Source organism: Hylaeus volcanicus, chromosome 3, assembly GCF_026283585.1.
Source record: "Hylaeus volcanicus isolate JK05 chromosome 3, UHH_iyHylVolc1.0_haploid, whole genome shotgun sequence".
Taxonomy (NCBI): Eukaryota; Metazoa; Arthropoda; class Insecta; order Hymenoptera; family Colletidae; genus Hylaeus; species Hylaeus volcanicus.
In genome coordinates, this window is record NC_071978.1 from 17,730,092 (window position 1) to 17,750,083 (window position 19,992).

At 32.1% G+C, this 19,992-nt stretch overlaps 2 protein-coding genes across 7 annotated transcripts in view; one reads left to right on the plus strand and one right to left on the minus strand.

Annotated features, from left to right (window-relative positions):
* Positions 1 to 19,992, minus strand: part of LOC128874240 (MATH and LRR domain-containing protein PFE0570w-like) — a 39,505-nt gene that overhangs the window by 5,935 nt on the left and 13,578 nt on the right. For 2 of the 5 annotated variants that reach the window (XM_054118765.1, XM_054118764.1), the window contains exons 1-9: positions 11,608 to 11,816; positions 10,134 to 10,305; positions 9,131 to 9,248; positions 8,895 to 9,039; positions 8,676 to 8,763; positions 7,934 to 8,303; positions 3,211 to 7,664; positions 2,500 to 2,588; positions 1,900 to 2,237 (exon numbers count right to left, since the gene is read on the minus strand). In XM_054118765.1, the coding sequence (XP_053974740.1) occupies positions 3,792 to 7,664; positions 7,934 to 8,303; positions 8,676 to 8,763; positions 8,895 to 9,039; positions 9,131 to 9,248; positions 10,134 to 10,305; positions 11,608 to 11,668 (4,827 nt within the window). In that variant the 5' untranslated portion in view covers positions 11,669 to 11,816 and the 3' untranslated portion in view covers positions 1,900 to 2,237; positions 2,500 to 2,588; positions 3,211 to 3,791. Of the gene's footprint in view, positions 1 to 850; positions 2,238 to 2,499; positions 2,589 to 3,210; positions 7,665 to 7,933; positions 8,304 to 8,675; positions 8,764 to 8,894; positions 9,040 to 9,130; positions 9,249 to 10,133; positions 10,306 to 11,428; positions 11,586 to 11,607; positions 11,817 to 19,992 lie in introns of those variants that run through there. The other 3 variants (XM_054118763.1, XM_054118767.1, XM_054118766.1) reach the window with 3 other exon arrangements.
* LOC128874247 (RYamide receptor-like) overlaps positions 15,857 to 19,992 on the plus strand; it is a 260,772-nt gene continuing 256,636 nt past the window's right edge. The window contains exon 1 of one of the 2 annotated variants that reach the window (XM_054118782.1): positions 15,857 to 16,542. The gene's annotated coding sequence lies outside the window, so the exon portion shown is untranslated. The remainder of the gene's footprint in view (positions 16,543 to 19,992) is intronic. The other variant, XM_054118783.1, reaches the window with a different exon arrangement.

Consider the following 19,992-nt stretch of genomic DNA (forward strand, 5'->3'; position numbering starts at 1 on the left):
TGTTAAAATTTTCCATTTCCTTTTCCCAATAAATCAAATATTGGATATCATTAGTATTACCATGTAAAATGATTTATTATAATAAACCTCCATATCGCTTATATGTCCATATACATAATACCATAAAATAATAAAGAATTATGTAATATTATTTATAGTTTTGTAGAACTCGATAAATATATTCTAATAAATTAGATTCATTGTTGTTTTATTACATTGTTGATAATATGCACGTTAATTATAATGAAGATATTTAAATGCGCTTAAACGTAAATATATGTACAATTATTATACACAAAAATTTATATATACTTCTATACATTTTTGAATTTAAAATAATTTAATTTCTCGTAACTCCTCAACTTCCTTTTAAAACTATAGTTAAAAATACCTTCCATACACAAAAACCTACAAATTTTCTGGTATTTATATTCTACTTTCCTTAAGGTTTAAACTAATTGTAGATAATACTAGATTGTAAAACGTAAAGAATAGCATGCGGAAATGATAAAATTCAGAAAACATTATCTACGAATATATAAAATAAGTATATTAAACATACAATTTACATAATACATCGAAAGATACAGTCAGGTATTAGCATAAATGAGATTAAAACTTCGTGCAGCTATGGCTTCACAAACTTTAACTAAAAAAAAATTAAATATAAAAAAGATATTAAAGAAACATTGGAACAATTACCCTGTCAGAAATTACTACGTCTAAACCCTAATCGTAAACGTAAAATATTTACGCTGGGGACGTAAATTTGAGGTAAATGTGTTTGTAATATAATTTTTCTAAAAAAAAAATCCAGTCTATGCATTACGCAATGCATGTAATTTACAAATATAGGTAAATACAAGTTTATTCGTCATTATGACAAAATGTTCTACACATACACAGTACTCAATTTTTGACGAACACGAATGAATGAGGCATCCAATGTAATGTTACTACATTAAATTAATATTTTAGGATATCAGACTTTCCATAACAAATGTTTTCTGTATAGGATAATTTTGTCTCCGAGTAATTATCCCATATCTAATTCATGGATATACATGAAAACATTTGGCAATTTTTCGACCACTTAATTTCAAATACATCAAATTAAAAATTCATTTGTATTGAACTTAAAACTATCAGACTTATCATTTTGGAAATCAATAAATAATTGGTAACAATGAAAAATGTCACTAGTACCTTACAAACCTGAGTTGATAATATCGCATCTTGTTTTGTTAACTAAACGTGACATATAAGTCTACTTAAAATTTTCGAGACTAATTAAGCTAAATTTTCACAAGTGTATTTGTACGCAAATGATTTTATCATAAAGTAAATTGATTTGATTATGATCATTTTTATAAAAAAGAACAAACTATATACTTGTTAGTGACATGTGAAAACTATGCATTTCATCGTGCCTACGATGGAATATTGAACTAATAATCACAGACATATCAAATACAGGAAAATGGCACTAGAGTATGCAAATGATATTACATTTTGAAATGACAATATATACCTACTGTATTCAAATTAAAGCAATATTTTACTACCAGTATCATAAAGTTTAATGTTAAAATTGTTAAAGGAAAAATTTAAAAGAATGCTTGAAAAAACTAAAAATTGAGTTCTTTGAACTATAGCTATTCTCATAGTTCCAGAATGATAATTTATGGAGATCGTAAACATTTTCACTTTCAATTTATACAGAGAGGCATACTCCATTTACATTTGAAAAAAATAAATGAATAATTTTTAAAAAATATATGTTGAATTTTTAAAGCATAAATTATCTAAAGGCGCTATAAATTCGGGTGTCGTATCGAATGACGTGTTTGTGACAAAGCTTTATCGTTTTGATAAGTATATAAAGTTTAAAATACGTACTTTAATTCTATGTGATGTTATTAACTTTAACCTGAAGTTCGTGAATACATTATACTTTGTCCTAGTTCTTTCCTCGATTAAAGTAAAAGTGTTTCAATCCACATTAATAGCCAATGACTAGCTATATCCGCATTTTGATATCTACATGTATATTTATAATAAATCCTGCTATTATATGTATTAAAGAGACAGATCATAAAATTGAAACAGATTAATATTTCCTGCTCTACTGTTGTATGGTGGTTCAGTTACTACTATGTGATTTGGCAAATTTATTGACATCACTCTTTCGAATTAGATATTTCTCTCAAGTTCTTGAGTACGAGGAAATAATCAATCTGAAATAAAAATATTATCATATATTTAATTTATTGGTAATAAAGTACTTTTCAGTATCAATGCCTTATTTTTATAATGTATTTGTAAGATAATACGATAATGTCAGTCACTATTGATAGTGACAAATAAGCCTAGAATAATACAAACAAAATTAGAAAAATTAGTTGATTCCAATCTTAATTTTTTTTACACATAACCATTGGTTCTAGATTTATTTGTAACTGGAAAAAAGTGAATTATATTAATTTTTGTTAATCTTACCCAAACAAATCTTTTTCTATTAATATTTATTGTTGTCTTCAGCCTGGATTTCTTATTTCTCTGAATTTATATAAGTTTTTTTCATCGAACTGAAAAATTGAAATACTCACTAAACCACAAATGTTATAGCCTTAGATATTACAAAATAATAATAAAATAATTTCAATAATATCGATTTTACGTTCAAAGATGATCATGTCTTATTCTTTAATTTGAGTAATTAAATATATAATTTTTTAGGTTTATAATTATGTGGTAAAATATTTACATTTAAATGCTGAATAATTTGCTTGTACATAAATGATTCATTGGATAACCTTAGAACGTTTAAAATTTGTGTCTAGAATTTAAAATTAATAATATGTTGCTACACCGAAATTAAACTAACTTATGTCATTTTCATTTTTACTTTGAATATGTGTAAATAATTTTCATTAATATAAGAATGTATTTCAATTTTTAACGTACCCAATGGTATTTTACTTTGCAAAGTTTTACATAATATTCTTTTTTAGTTAATAATGAATATCACATGACTCGAATTAATGACTTTTGCAAATAATTTTAAGTGTAACTTTATGTTGATCAATATTTTTAATGTTTTTCCTGCCATTATGTGTGTAACTATCTATAATTTTTAATTCTAGATACAAATTTTCACCGGATAGGGGTTCACCACATATTTCTAGTTTAAAACACAAATAATCTTACCTTCAATACAAGAGTAAAACGTCAAAACTTCAGTGGGCAATTTTTGCATTATTACATTCTATATATGTAACTATATATACATGACGAAAGTAATTGTTATGTCAGAATATATAAACAAAATTTCAGTTGCATTATAACAGATCAAACTCTTTCCTTAAACGATTGCTAATCGTACAATTGAAATAAAATTAGCTGCAGCCGTACCGAAATTTAATAAACTATTTTATATAATACTGCATAGTTTTACACAGAACACATTATGGACACTAAACAAGTTTCTAACGTTTTCGCGTGGCACTACACGTGCCTAATAAAATACACGACGTATAACCTATAATCTAAATATCTTCCAGGTAGTCACTTTGAAATTCATTAAAAAATCTTCACTGACGTTGATCTTCGGTTGTTGTACTATACACAAGTTACAGGTATGCAAATCTTCCCAAGACGATTCCCTCATATTTGTACAGTATATACAATTTTACAATGCCACAGTTTTACAGAATAATGTACAACGCTTGCTGCCTAGATTTGAAACACACTTTTTACAATAGTGAATCTTCATAATGAAGTGGTATCGATCATCGACTAGTCCTTTTACGTTTACGTTTCGATTCACCGGACGGATTCCATTCTGGATCAACATCGGTGTAAGAATAATTTACTTTAGGAACGTTTCTTTTTGAGCTTCTTGTTTGCCGTAACGGCGACTGTGTTTTTTTAATCTTTTTGAACGTCTCTTCTTGTCCCATCGATTCCGTTCCGAATCCTTTCAACGGTAACGCGCTCGACGTGATTTCTTTACGTTGCGCAGGTGTTTTAAATGTTTTCTGAAGGCAAGACTCTTGGCACACTGTATTACTAGATTGATCGTTACCCGATCGAAATTGACGCTCAAGCTTTCTTGTACTTTCTTTAGCGATACTTTGATGCGATCCAGACACGTGTATATCCTTATAATAATCCCTTCTCAGTAAATTCGAATTGCAAATACCTTCTTTCCTGGAAGTAGACAATTCATATTCGGATCTAACCATTTGAGTGGATCTCTTTTGGGTATTATCCAACGCTTCCAACGCTGCTATCGACATCATTGGTATAGCTGGATAATTGTCTACCTTCTCGGCTTTAATCGACATTTCCTCGTATGCCATAGCGTGCGCTTTCAGCCTCTTTTTCAAAGGTAACTTATTATCCGCCTCTTTTTTAAACAGCTTCTCCGTTTCGCATTGTACCTCAACGAGTTTCTCCAGTGAGTTACTTTGCAAAAGATTCTTCTCTATTTTACATAATAATTGATCATCGTACAGTTTACCTATAATCGCTTCGCTTTTCGCTCTGTCGTGTTCTTGGACGGCGGGGCTTTGTACTGACGAATGTGTCGGCAAAAAATATGGGCTACTTTCGATACAAGACACATGGGTATCGGTGGTTGGGTGTATACATTGTCTACAATGCGCGACAATATCGTACGTACAGTTTAAACACGAGCAATGTGATCTTCCGCAGGGGCTGCCTGATTTCGCGCGCGAATGAAGGGACGTGGTGGCGTTTATCTGCAAACTGCACGACATCGAAGTGCAATGTTTATGATATGGTACACACAACTCGGCATTACCAGCACAGTTTCCATAGATCGGTGGCAAGGTTGTCGGGTGAGTCACGGGAATATGTAGAGGATGTTGAGCATCAACCTCGTGTGGATGGGAGTGAATCCCATTGCACCCTGGAATCGCGCAATTCGATCCTATATGATTTGGGATATTGTTAAACTCTTGCTTAATGTTTTGTCTATATGCGAGATTCGATTTCGAGGACTTCCGTTTGTCTATCGGTTTGCTCATTGCGTTTACATCTTGATACATTTGTGAACCGACGGATAACATATCGTTTGAGATCGACACCTTTTTTGCGTACGACTTGGCTTCTGAGAAATTTTCTCCTAATTCTACCTTGATTCCTTTGCCTCGAGTTACTAAACACTTACTCTCCTGGTAGGGTAACTCCTTGGTGTATGCTGCCAATTCTAAATTACACGATGTATGATCCAGAGAAGCGATGGCTTCGAATTGTCCACATTCTTCGGTCGAGGATGTCCAAATTTTCTCCTTTAACCTATTGATTTCTTCGTCGTTATTGTGATCCTTTAAATTCTCGACCGCCTTATTTATAATGTACAAATTGCTGTTGGGAGACTTTTGGAGTAAAACGACAGTTTCGCCGTTTAATATAACATTCGTGTTCTCCTTTACGGTTTGCATGTTGGTTTCCATGGGAATCAAATTATGTGTTAGCGTATCCGCGTCGTAATTTACATTTATTTCTGTGGGAGAAATGATTTTGGACAATTCTTTATCAGAGTTTTCAGTCACCACGTTGTCAGATGTTACTTCTACGTGAAGTGCTACCTTATCCAAATCGTTTTCAGGATAGATGCCAACGATTCTATTGATGATTTCTGTAGATGGATTTTCAAGCAGCGGAAAAACGCCATTTGTCGAATCGTTCGTACTAGTTTCATCGTCAGTAGGTTGACCACAACATGTGTACCTTAGAGATGCATAATCTTTCACCCTTATTTGTTCAGATTTGATTTCAGATTCTGGTTTCAAGTGTGGTACATGTTGCGAAACGCTAGCCAATAGCGAAAGGCCATCGATATTTTCTTGTATATCAGAATCTTGAACGATATATTTATTTTCGTCAATATTGGATACCTCTTTCAGCTCTGATCTTTCAAACTTATCAGTTTCTTTCGTCATTGTCACTTCTGGTGATAAAGAGGACTCGCGGGGGGCATTTGTCTTATCGATATATTCGTCGAAATGATTATCGCATTTTTCGCTTATTATACTTTTCACGGATTTCCTAAAATGTGTATCGATACAAGAATTTTCATTATTCTCATTATTTTCACTCGGACAAGTTACATTAACTGTATTAGAAATATCTTTCTTACTCGTAGAATAAGATTCGAAAATAGATTCTCTGATACTAACGACGCTTGATTTATTTTCCTTTATATCCTTGTTAGCTTCGCCGTAATTACAAATTTCTAATTCTGTTTGCACACGGAATTCAATCTTTCCTACATCATCTATCGTGTTTGTACATTTTATTAATTTTGACTCCCTTCGTAAGTCAACCTTGTCCTTTATTACAGAACTTTTTATGAGTACACGCGACGAACGTTTATTTTCTTCACACTTTAAACCATCCTCGATAGAAGAGGTCTCAACACTCTTTGTAAAATTCGTTTCAACCTTATCGTTTTGAGTTGTATTTAATTCTTCACACTTCGCTCTAGAATCGACAATCTTGTGGGTGCAGTCAAATGCACGTTCTTTATTATTTAAACGTACATCATTCAACGTTTTATCGCTCGGCACGTTTTCCGCAATTATTATTGACGATGTTACCCTTTCAATTATTTTATCATTAATTACATTACTGTTAGAATGATTAGAATTAACAGCATTATCTTTGAAATCATATTGATTGCATATCATTGTACTATTTACAGTTGGGTATTCTGTTTCTAAATCACAGACTTTTTTTAAACTTTCAGCTATCTCGCATGTGTCAGGCTCTGAGAAAATGTCTGTTTCTATCAGTCGCTTAATCACAGTTTGTTTATTACATCTATCGTTCTCTTTTTCATCGCTTTCTATTCTCGAAACAATGTCATCAGTAAAACAATTACCGTTGATAGTGGAATCCGACGTATTCGATACCTTTTTTGTTGAAGGGGAGGTTTCGAATAAGAGTGGTTTAGCGATTATTGTGGAAGGTGTCGTACAAGACGTTTTGGCATTTACGTCTTTAGCATTGATTTTCATAGGAGTTAATTTCCTAACATTTTGTGCACAATCTACTAACTCGTTATCAATTTCCATTTTACTCTCGTTATTTTTATCGTTAACCGTCCGGTATGCATTCGAATTAGTTTTTGAATTGATATTTTCTGTGGCATGTACCAATTGAGATGCATCTTCCAAATGATGATTGATGTTTCTTGAATTATTTGAGAGGTGATTATGGCCGGTATTCTCTTGCTTCTTCTCTTTGCTCTTAATTTTCTGTGATGCTTTTACTATCTTCAAGTCGATCCTTTTCTTAGCTTCTTTTAACCATGGCAATTTTCTTGATCTTCTTCTCTTTATACGCTTTTCAAATACTGTATCACTAGTTAAATCAATAAGTACAATTTCATTGGACTTTTTACACTTCCTCCGCAAATTATTTTCTTTTGATTTAATTGTTTTAGAAGTAACATGTTTAGAAATATTATTCGAAGAAGATTCTACACATTTAAAATTAGTTTGTTCTTCCAAATTTACAGATTTAAAAGGTTTTAGCAAAGAAATAGATTCATTTTGCTTATTTTTATCTGATATAATAGAATTTACATTATTACCTACGAGTTCTATATTTTTTGAAGCAATATCTTCCGGCTGAATATAAACATAAACTTGATTAATCTGATCGGTGTAAAAGTATCTTATCTTTATGTAAGTAATATCTGAATATGTGTAATATTAATATTTAATTCTATTACTTACATAATGATGATTTCTTTCAAAAATTATGCTTTACTTAAATAATTTTGTTACCAATTCATATTTTCATTTTCAATGTGACAATGGGTAATAAAATTATGAAGTGTAATCTTTAAGCATAAGTGTAATAAATAAAAATGATAACGCAATAAATAAATAAATACCGTTTGAGAATTAATTCTACTGGACGATTCAATGGAAGCTGCACATCCATTCTTATTCTGGCGTACACCTCCATGGCTTTCTCTGCAGTATTGTATGAAGAGTTCACAATGCTTTTTAACATCAAATTTATGCTGCAGTAGAGTTTTGGTAAAATTTGGTTGACTCTTTGGCACTTTTGGTAATACATCTTCTAATATACATGGTGAGAATGTAAATGGCACCGGACCCAGAGATTTAATTGCTGTAGTAATTATCTGATTCCGTACAGCTACATCTCCATTTATTTTTCTCCATAAACGATAAATAAGAAAGTAACGAATGTACATAATATTTGATTCAGGATGCAGAGGAATATTTTTCATGATTTTCCTGAAGGACAGTATAATAAAGTGTAGACTAACAATTACAAAACAATAAACATATAATTTCATTAGTAAAAAGTTTTAAATAGTGTAAATGATGTGAAAATATAATAGACAAAAGATGATTTCTTCCAATTACTTCAAATTACTAATATATGTAGTCAAATGTAACATAATACATGGTTTTCTTTTCATTTAAAAGATATTTGTTTAATTATACAGCATATTTAAACTAAATTCTCATTTAAGAAAAATGAATGATAGAAAAACAAATTAATTTAATTACAAATAAATAATAAAATTTACTTCCAATTTGAATAAACAAAGTAAAATGAAAAACTTTAAAACTGAATTGACTCAACTTGTATTTCATACTTACATTATTATTGGATCTAAAATGTGATGATAATTTCGACACATAAATTGTATTTTCATTAAAGTGTCTAATAAATGTTCAGTGGAATGTTCTGAAAGAAATATATTTCTTTTAAGAAAAACATTATAGAAGTATAGAACTTTATACATGCATGTATATAATACTTGTATTAGTTATTTTTCATATAACTAAATTAAAAAAATGACATTGATATTATCATACCTAGATAAACATAAAGACAAGAAGTGAGTCTTGCAGAAATTTTCTCATGATCCTCTTTACTTTTTCTAGATGCTTTCAGTTCCATATCTATGTATAGAGCTAATAAGTCTGACATATTATTTAAATAAATGGATTTACTGCAATTCTAAAAGATGAAAGTTTGTTAATTCATGTTAATATAAATAGTAAGAAATATGAACATTCAATTAACTAAAATTTTAAGAGTAGCTGCTTACCTCAGAAAGCTCACGATATATGTACATGAATAACAATAAGGTCTCACTTATAGAATCCTTCAATTTTGTAACTTTTAAAGGCCTTGTATAACATTCATTTACACTGATACTTACATTTCTGTAAGAAAATTATATACTATAACATTATATAAACTTTATAAAATATAATACAAGAAACTTCTAATATTCTATGCATTTTTACTAAGATTTAAACATTAGAAGTCATATTATAAAATATTGTGGAACTTATCATTTTCACTTACTTGACTGTGTTTAATGTAAATATATAATTGTGAAATACATATATTCTAATCAATTTATATTAATAAAATAAAAATTTATTAGAAGTAAATTGTTTCAACCTTGTTTTACATAAGTTAATAATCTTAATGCAGATAACATTTTTTAAATCATGTAATCGATAGTGCTACATACTTTCATTGTCAAAGAACAATAGATTACTGTTTATTATTAAACAAACTGAATTTGAATTTATTTAAAAAAATGCAAATTATGTACATAATATAATGTATATACTTCTGCAGTATTATTTAATGAATATATAGAGAACCTTTTGTTTTGTTATATTATTACTTATTCTTTGTACTATTTATCCCTTAATAAAAAGTAATTAATGTCAATTCAAAATTACTATTCCTGAAGTACCTAAGTGATACTATTCTATTCTGATTATTTAACATATATATATATAAAATGAATATTTTGTGCATGAAATACTTTAAATATTTCATATTATTGCCAACTACTTAATATTTATTAATTTCGCAACTAAAGAGAATTTTTTATTTATCAATACATAAAAAAAAAAAATGTTGACTTCAGCTTTTACTTATGTAAAAATCACATAGAGATAAGAGTAATCTTTACATGTAACTAAATATATACATATTTTATATTGTCTTCTATACCAGTTCTCCATAAAAATGTTACTGGTAACTTGAAAGTAGTATTAAAGTTAATGTGCAGAATTATTAAGCATTACCTCACATAAAATTCCATAAGTTCTGTTAAAGATGCCATACTTTTCTCTGTATGTATACACCTGCACATTTTTTTAAATTCTAACATCCAAGGAAATAAATCAGTAATCGACGACTTTAGTCCGTCATTGTTTAATTTTGGCCTTCCATCAATAATCATTTCCCTTTTGGTATCTGTATATTGACAAATAAACTTGGCTAAAGGATACTCCGTTAAAAAGCTTACAACAATAATTTTACAAAAAAAAATGGTCATACATCAAGCAATCAATTAACAGTTTCATTAAAATCAAATATCATGCGTTTAATGTAACCAATGCAGTAAATCGAATTTCAAATTAAATGTGCGAATTGAATGATTTAATTGTGCTGAGTAACTACGACACACAACACATTTGTAATATTCAAAAAAAATTTTCTATCGAATAGATCGAATGTAATAACTTTGTATATTTTAGGCTTTATCGTGAAAAATGTATTCATTCAAAAATTTATTCGTCTAAGACGGAAACGTATACGCCTAAGTAATAATTTCCCGAACACGCTTTCCAATTTTCTCACGTAACTATTCTTCCACACGTGGATGTTTAAATGCTTCCAAATGAATTTCACAACACCACAAATAAATTTTTCATACGATATCACGTTCAACATTAATTTTTAATATTATATTCATTTTTGTTTTGTACAATATTGTTTTAATAAGTTTTTAATTTAAATACGACAAGGTGAATTCTTTTTAAACATTCGTACTATTATAGAATGAAACTTTCACAGAAGGGTGAAAAGATACAAAACTCGTTTAGCAAATTTTAGAATTATTCTGAATGAAAAGAACAATAGCGATAATAAGTAAAACAAATCGACGACACACAATGTAATCGTAGATGAAAACGGCATGTATACGAAGCCTATTGTTTGCAACGTGTTAAATTTGTATGCATCTCTTTAAAAGTTGACGGTAATGGTTTGCAGGAAACTCTGATACATATGAAAATACTTTATATTCTGAAATTATTAGTGCAGAATCTTTAAAAAAAAAAAAAAAACAAAAAAAAAAAATACAAAATTTTAGATTAGTAGCATTATTAAAATCAATGTATACAAGGTAAATGAAAATTTTCATCGAAATTAACTGAAAAGTATCTTTGGTGAGAATGGAATGCATTCGTTAGATATTCTGCGAGATTTCACACACGCGTTTGCACACTGAACACAAAGTCGACGTTTCACAAAGAATTTCTATTACTATCCCCAAAGAGTGTCGTATGGCTATTCAAAGATCTCATTTGCGTACTCTATGGATTCAGTTGACAATCACAGAACGGCAATGCCAATAAATGTAGCGGCAAATCGATCGAACGCGCCTCGAGGAAGCTGCGTGCGAAGGGTTTAGCGTGGTTCTGCCACTAAATATTCGTAAACAGTAGTACGGTTCGAAAAAAAGCACTTTTAACAAACACGATAGACACGTACCTTGCACGAGAGCCTTCTGGCTCTGCATGCTGCTTATTCGATCTTCCGCAAGACAATTCATTTTCCTCGAGTTTTTATTAGATTGTTAGTATTACGTAAAATCGTTTTTTCCTACCGCTGCGTAACTCATATTAAGAGACCGAAGGAACTACCGCGACCGCGTCTCTCCGCACACTGCGCTCTCGTCAACGGCCATATTGACACTGGCGTTTGATGCAGCCACCGCGAGAGTGCGCCCCCTGCACCCCACTGTTACCAAGCTCCCCTTTACACCCCTGTGTTAAAATTCTCATGGTACGACGCAGTTCAAATTGCAATATATCTTTTCTTTCACTTTGGCTTCATTCATTTGTACACTATTTTCACGAACGGAACAATTGTTTCAAATTAGAGAACGATAGATTACTTTTTAAGATCATACTTTAAACGGTAAAATTGTAATATATCAACGTTCTTTCGAGAGTTGAAAGCAGCAAGGGTTCGCAACTCAACGGCTGATTCGTTGGCCTTTCAGATAATTTAGCCAATGGCCATTCACCAAACGTGTAGCGCGCAAATCATGAACGGGGAACACCGCTATCCCTACTTTTGTACAAGGACCCAATCGGAATTCAGCAATTAAGTAATTGCAACACATGGGTTTGTATATACACGCATGTACGGTGTAAGTGAATACGTGTGTCCCGTGGTTTTCGTCTGAATTGTCTTCAGAATACTGTTTGCTGCACAAATGCAATTGCAATCTTGAAATAAAACGTAACGAAGTTAAACGACAGATTCGCTTTTGAATGAAATTTATTCGAGAGATAATTAGTAGATAATTATTTGTAGCTACACTTCATGATCAACATTTGTGATCTACTACTTCCCCATTTCCTACTTCAGTTTCATAAATAATTTGATAAAAATATTATCTTGACTGAGAAAATTAAAGTGATTATGATTATTTAATAGAAAAGGTAATACAAGAAGTAAGGTATTCTTCTTTAAATTTAACCTTTTTATGTACGAGAGTAGTATCAAACAGAGATATGTTTGAATTATTCACGTTTTGATATTAACTGTAGGCCCTGTATAAGAAAACATTGTTTATTTACAAAAACTAATAAAGTAAGTGTAAAATTTATTTATGTATAAACGATATTTTCGGAAAGGACAAATAATTAAAATTAAATAATTGAAATATTACGTACACGAAATAATCTTTAATCAAATTTCTGATTAAACCCTTATTTGCTACTAATTGATAGTTCATATTTGATTATATGATTTCAAACCACTTCAACTCAACAATGATTAAAAATGTACATTGATATAACTATTTTGAGATTTATATAAATCTCTATAATTTCGGTAATTTCGATCGCTACGAAGTAAAATTGATTTGCGTTCACCAATTCGCTCCACGATATATCAACATTATACAGAATAATTGAGTTATTGGATTTTCGAGAGGATACAGTATTTCTTCGTTAAACGATTAAATTTTTCCCTAGACAATTGAACCAGTTATACACGAGAGCAATATCGCACGCACGTGAAATCGAATTTCATCAGCTAATGAAAATTTTTATTTTTTATTTTTCATAGTACATCTTTATTCAGCAATTGTCAATGAATTGATGATGTTTTCTTAATTATTCCTATTTACTAATCATTCCTATTGTTAAGGAATGATCAGTTCCTAACGAAGAACAACGTATTATTAGAATCAGTCTGAACGAGATTGCATTTGTACTCGTTTTCGCTAATCTACTGCTAATAGTCTCATAAAGATAATAATGGTGTAATTAAGTGCTATATTTAAGCATTTGCAATATATATTGAACTTACAATCCTGATATCTTCTTTATTGCATCGCGTATTACAGGATGTTTATTTCATAAGTGCACATAAATGCAAAAATATATAAAATAATAATATACATATTATACCGTTTAGGATGGAAAACATACTTTCATTTAAGTCTTAATTCTTTTTCTGTGTCTGCGAAAATATGAATTTGGATAAACGTTCGTAATCTATTTATCGCCAATATTGTTTTTAACGAAGATATCGAAGGTGTCCTTGGTATCTTCGAAGTCAATTGAGCAACTGAGCTTTAGAAGTATTTCATACATCGTATGTCCCCTACGAAACGAAACAACTTTTATATGAAGATATTTTGCGTATTTCTAAAGTTTTAAGTGCGTTCGAGATCGCAGATGACCTTGATTTCGTCATATCTCGTAGGAGCGAGCGTACCGATCAACTTTTCAAAATTAAGTAATTGGTGGTCTCTCATGGTTTCCAACGCAGACATAAAAGATGGAAGTAATTATGTAGAGACACGCATCAGTTCCCGAGTGTAATATACGTGTATGTGTATATACAAATCAATATCTGCACGCGTGTGTGTGTTGTTAAAGGGCTCCGCCCTTTCTCTAAGCTCCCTTCCTGAAAAAATAGATCCCACCTTAACTTATCGTTTTAAAATAAAAGTTCAACGTGAAAACAGAAGTAAGTCAAGATAGGGGATCAATTTTTAGGGTGGGAGCTTTGCTTCTCCCTCGCTTTCAACTTTTCTTTAAAATACACTCGAATACACGCAGATATACATATCGATATGAAATATGAGTACATTGAATTCGGGAGGTGACCCACATTTATATAAAACTAGTTTTGCGTGTCTGTATCTCTGAAACCGAGGTTGAGGGATGAAAGTGAAATTGGTAAGGACATTGACCTTCACAACATATCTCAAGACCATTGATATCCCTATCTCAAATGTACCTAACATTTCATAACTACTTTACACAGACATCAAATATATATGTTGATGTTACAATCTACAAATTAATACGATTCTTGAATAGAGACTAAAAATTGAGCTCTAATAAGTTAATTGTAATCCTTAACGTTAATCCTTTAGATCTGACTTGTCATGAAATTGTTGCTTTACTTGTTGCGTGTATGGAAAATATTGTACTAATAAGGGAAGTATGCAAACTATAACTCGAGATTTCGAATGAAACTTATTGTTAGTAGAGATGAAGTTTGTCATTAAAGTAATCAAAATAAAATAATTGTTTAAGAGTAGTTAACAATGACAATAACTACGTAATAAATAGTAGTAATTCCGGCCTTCAATTTGATTTTTGTTAGAATTAAATCGGACGATTCCACGCCGAGTTACGACGCTTCAAAATTTCGTATTTAATAGGCTATTTAATAGACAATAATGAATGAATAACTAATCCATTGAATTACACAAATTCCTGGAAATGCGTACGCATTAAGTAGTAGAGTAGTAAAATAGTAAACACAGTGTCTAACGTAGTATTTCTTAGAAGAAATTCACAACAATCACCTTTACATAGTTTGTGTTGAATACTTAATGAGTTCCTTTCAATGATTTTTATGAAACTTGCTATACAAGGGTTTTTGGTGGCGCTCATTTCAAATCTGAACTAAGAATTTAGAAATTTAAAATGGTGGATTCAATATGGCGGCACAAAATGCAAAAAGTGACTGGATTTTGATGAAGCATGGTATACAAGGGTTTTTGGTGGCGCTTATTTCAAATCTGAACTAAGAATTTAGAAATTCAAAATGGTGGATTCAATATGGCGGCACAAAATGCAAAAAGTGACTGGATTTGGATGAAACTTGGTATACAAGGGTTTTTGGTGGCGCTCATTTCAAATCTGAACTAAGAATTTAGAAATTCAAAATGGTGGATTCAATATGGCGGCACAAAATGCAAAAAGTGACTGGATTTGGATGAAACTTGGTATACAGGGGTTTCTTTTACAGGCGGTGATTCTCAATAATGTATTGCAATGTTATTTGATTCATTTGAATTTGTGAATATCGAGGAACATACGTATTGCTAAAAGAAAACAAAATTGAATTTCTTTAATTTTAATACGTGACATGAATTAGCATGTGGACTCTTAACTTGTTGGCCCCCGTGGAAGTGTCTATACGTTAAAACAGCATCGATCAATGAACAACCAAAGGGTGCAAAACTAGTTCGTCGAGTACATAGTTCTCAAAAACAAATCGTGTTCGCGAATTGAAAGCAATCGATCCGAAATCCGAACGGGAACTTTCAACAGCTAAAAATTGATTCAACAGCGACGTGCGGGCGCCGAGGGCGCGTGCGCACGAACATTGGAAAGCTCGGCTTGGTCTCTCGGTCCTTGTCGGCCGCAGCCGCGATCCTGCGTGCCGGCGGTGTCGCCCACCTCGGGCTCAGTGAGCCGATGTGTGAGCGCCGCGACGCCCAGAGCAGTCCCGACGTCAAGCGTCGTGTCGACGTGGGTTTGACGAGAGGCCACGATATATATATATATATATTTTTTTTTTAATTTTCTCGTCTTCGTCGTCGTCGTCGTCGTCGTTGTTGTTTGTCGCTTTCGTTATCGTCTTCTTGACTTCCGTCTCTTCCGATCGGCCATCGTGGCGGCGCACGCGGCTACACATCGCCGATCGGTTTGGTGCGCGACGAAAGGGAGACAGGGAGAGAGAGACAGAGACAGAAACACGTACAACAGTATACCTTGCTCTTTCCCTCTCTTCTTCTCCTTCAACACACCCCCGCACCCTCTCTCTCTCTCCCTCCCCTCCCCGCCGACGATTATCTGTCTTTCTCGATCTCGACATTCGCATGTTCGTTTACGCTTGACAACATCGTTTCACCGCTGTCGCTGTCGCTGTCGCTGTCTCTGTCCTTTCCATCCAGTGGTTCACGTGTCCCGCGAAATGCGTCCGAAATGCATCTCCTCTCTGTGGCCACGACTGGGTCTCTCGTTTGCACGAGAGAGGCACGGTCACGGAAAGGAAAGGGGATGTGACCGCGACCCGAGGAAACGACCAGCTATGAACCTGCACAAAGGAGAATGACATAACACGGCAAGGGTGTATAGCAGTGGTGCACAACATTACTCGCTGGTGGGCCATAACAAAATAAAATAATCATTTAAAATTAGTAATTGTGTTTACTATTTTCTTGTCGTTGCTGTTGTCAAGTATAGGATATCATTGAGAGTATGTTGTGAATTGTTCGGTAGTCGCGAGCAATGACATTTCGGTGTTTAACACTCCGGCAGCCACTTGTGTTCGTTTCGTTTAAACGCGGCTTTTAATCGAGAAGTCTTTTAAGAAACTTGAAGAATCTCAGGTTTATCCTTAGAGATCTCTGTTACGTTAATAGTTTGAAAAGTTGAACGTTGAAAGATTTTATTAAAATAATTGAAATGTGTTTCCTAGAAATTTGAGCGCGAAATGTCGCTTACGCCCAAAAGGACACAGGTGGCTGGCTGACGGCTAGACGTTGTTTACTATATAAACGACACTTGAACCACTGCAGCATTTACATAAACCCCCCCTCAGATGAATAAAAACATTCAAGTTATATGTATTTGTGAAATAAATGAAAATATAATTAAACGGAATAACAAACAATTTTTTTCTTTTTAGATTTTCACGTTATTTCTTTTGTAATACTTTTTATATCTAATAATAAATTTAATTCCGTTATGAAATTATAGTGAAACAATTTATCCCATGATCATTTTTATACAAATAATTTATTTGTCAAATATATATATTTTATATATTATATGTATGTATATTTATATTTAAAAATATTAACTATATATATACACACACACACACATATCTATTATAAAATTATCGTAAAACAATTTATTCTATAATTATTTTTATACAATTTATTTATCAAACATATACGTATAGATAAAATTGTAAGAGAAATAAATAAATAAATAACATTTCATTTGTTTACAACTTACTAAAATAAAACACAATAATTCAATGTTACATAGATGAAGACTTTGATTAAAATTCCGACGGAAACAAGTCATTTTACACCCTAATATATTTTTCATTATATTATTCATACAGATTTTTGGATTTTTAAATTTGCTTCTGAAATCAGAGATGGGCAAAATTTTACTTGAATAATAGATGACGATTAAAGACACTATGTAGTTATCTATTTATTGCACTAATTATATTGTACAGCAACATAGTATCACTCTATAATGAAAATTCTAATTTGTATCGGACGATTAATGGATAAAAAAAATAGGAATTTCGCTCATCTCCGAATGAAAGGGACGAATTGGTTCATTGTGCACCTCTGGTATACGACCTCACGATTTTTTCTACCACCGCAGTTGCTCCAACGATGACGTAAGAGCAATATTACGTTAACTGGGCTTTTTTCACTTCGCCGTTTCGAGCGTGCCGTTATTATTTATGCGCAGAAAAGAAAAAAGGATAGTCGGACTGAGGAGGGAGAAAAGGGAGTAATGCATTGTGAGAATGAGCGTAAAGAGGGAAGGGTAGAATCCAGACGAAAGGGGAGAGAGAATGTGCGTGAGGCTGGGCGCGGGTGAGCGATAGGGGAGAGAAGAGGTAGTGAGAAAGGTGTGTGGAGGGGTGGGGATTGGAGAACCTCCCTTGTGTCGCATAGAGAGAGTGTATAACACGAGTGAATGAGGATAGCGATGCTTTGGCACTGTGGCATACGTTCACGAGAGTTTTGTTGAATGACGTTAAAAGAGTGATTATAACTTTTTAATTGCACGTTCGTCGAGCACGATCGATACGATGCTATTTTCTCGAACTCTTTAAGGGGGGAAACCACATTAGGAGGCCATATATTTACTGTATTTCGTCATTTCTTTCTGTAGAGAAAAATTTACTTAATTTTTACTCATTTTAGGTATGTTCATAGAAAATGTTGTAGGTATGTTTTAAAGTACGTTTGGTAATTTTTTCAATTCATTTCACAGAGAAATCTTCCTTCCAGAATTACTCCTTCACGAAATTTTTTCTGTACTCGGTCGATGTATTTTATAATCAGTGTTTCTATATTCGAAAGAGCTATGTTTCCAGATATAACGCACAAATTTTCATTAAAAAATAGAAAAGATTCTTGAAAATATGAACAATCTACTAAAGGATCTGCAAGAAAACATGGTTTACATATAAATTTTGTGCTAAAAACGAGACTCTGTTTTTCAAATGTTCACCATTCTTACAAAAATTGATATTTTGAAAAATCAGTACACACTTCCACGATACATATCACGTAGAAAATGAGAATATTTTTTATTTATTTTAAGCCTAACCATACCTGAGAACCCCTCTACACTGACTAGAGTCATTTGAAAAAGACTTGTACAATGGTTCCAGTATTGCTATTTTATTTAAAAAAAAATCTAAATAAAAATTATTTTTGTATTATGCAATATATGTATGGTAAACCCTCAGCAAACAGATCTTCTATTGGGTCAATCGTTTCTGTAAAGAAAGAATTGTTGAATATAGCTACGATTTTCACGTGTTCAACGTGGCATCCCTCCTTAATGAACTACGTACGTTGGCTGCAGTTCAAAACGAGTCGGCATTAATGCACGAATAAAAGATGCATAAGTCTGATAAGCATTCAGTGAATTACTCGATTCAGAGACTTCCCTCCTGGCCTCACTGCTACGAACGATTATCTTTTGTTTCCTTTTCTTCTTCGCTTCGTTAAAGTACGTTACAGCTCGACAGGTCTATCGGGGAGTAAGGATTTGTCTCGGATTTGACCTGTTGATTCCGCAAAAAACGCTTATGCGAGGCATGCACGTTTTGTAATTTACCTGACGCCATCAATCGGGATCTGCATGCTATAATTGTTGTAAGCACATTCTATTCTGCGTACACCCCCGTCCATAAATACGTGGACACATATTTGTTACTTTCAGTGAATAATTAATGTACACCATAAATTAATATCGTACAATTATTTGTTGCCAAATTCTGTTTCGGACGTGTATTTAAGAAAATTTAACCCTTTGCACTCGGAGCCATTTCGTTACGAAACGTGCAAACAGGAATCACGTCTTATTAAATAACGCAAATTAACAAGCATGTAATTTATTGTAACGATTAGACTGTCGATTTTATGCATTTACCAATATAATAAACATATGCTAAACATAAACAAAAAGTACGTGCACTTACGCAAAATGAAATAATAATATTACTATATTAATTGTGGAATATATTGAACATAGAATATGCATAAAATCCACAGACTTGTAATGATATTTGGTTTATATATAAATCTTTAAACATTAAGGAACATATTTATGTTACAAATAAAAATTTTATACTATTCGAATGTGTAGTAATGTGTAGTAGATATTTATTAATAGATTCCTAACTACATTTTAGATAGTCATTCTAATTGACGAAGTGTCCATATACTTATGAGCGGGAGTGTACGAAATCAATTTAGTCACGAGACACGTTTTAACTTGCATTGCATACATGTAAAAGAAATAGATGTAGAAAGTAATACTAAAACGACCAAAGTCAATG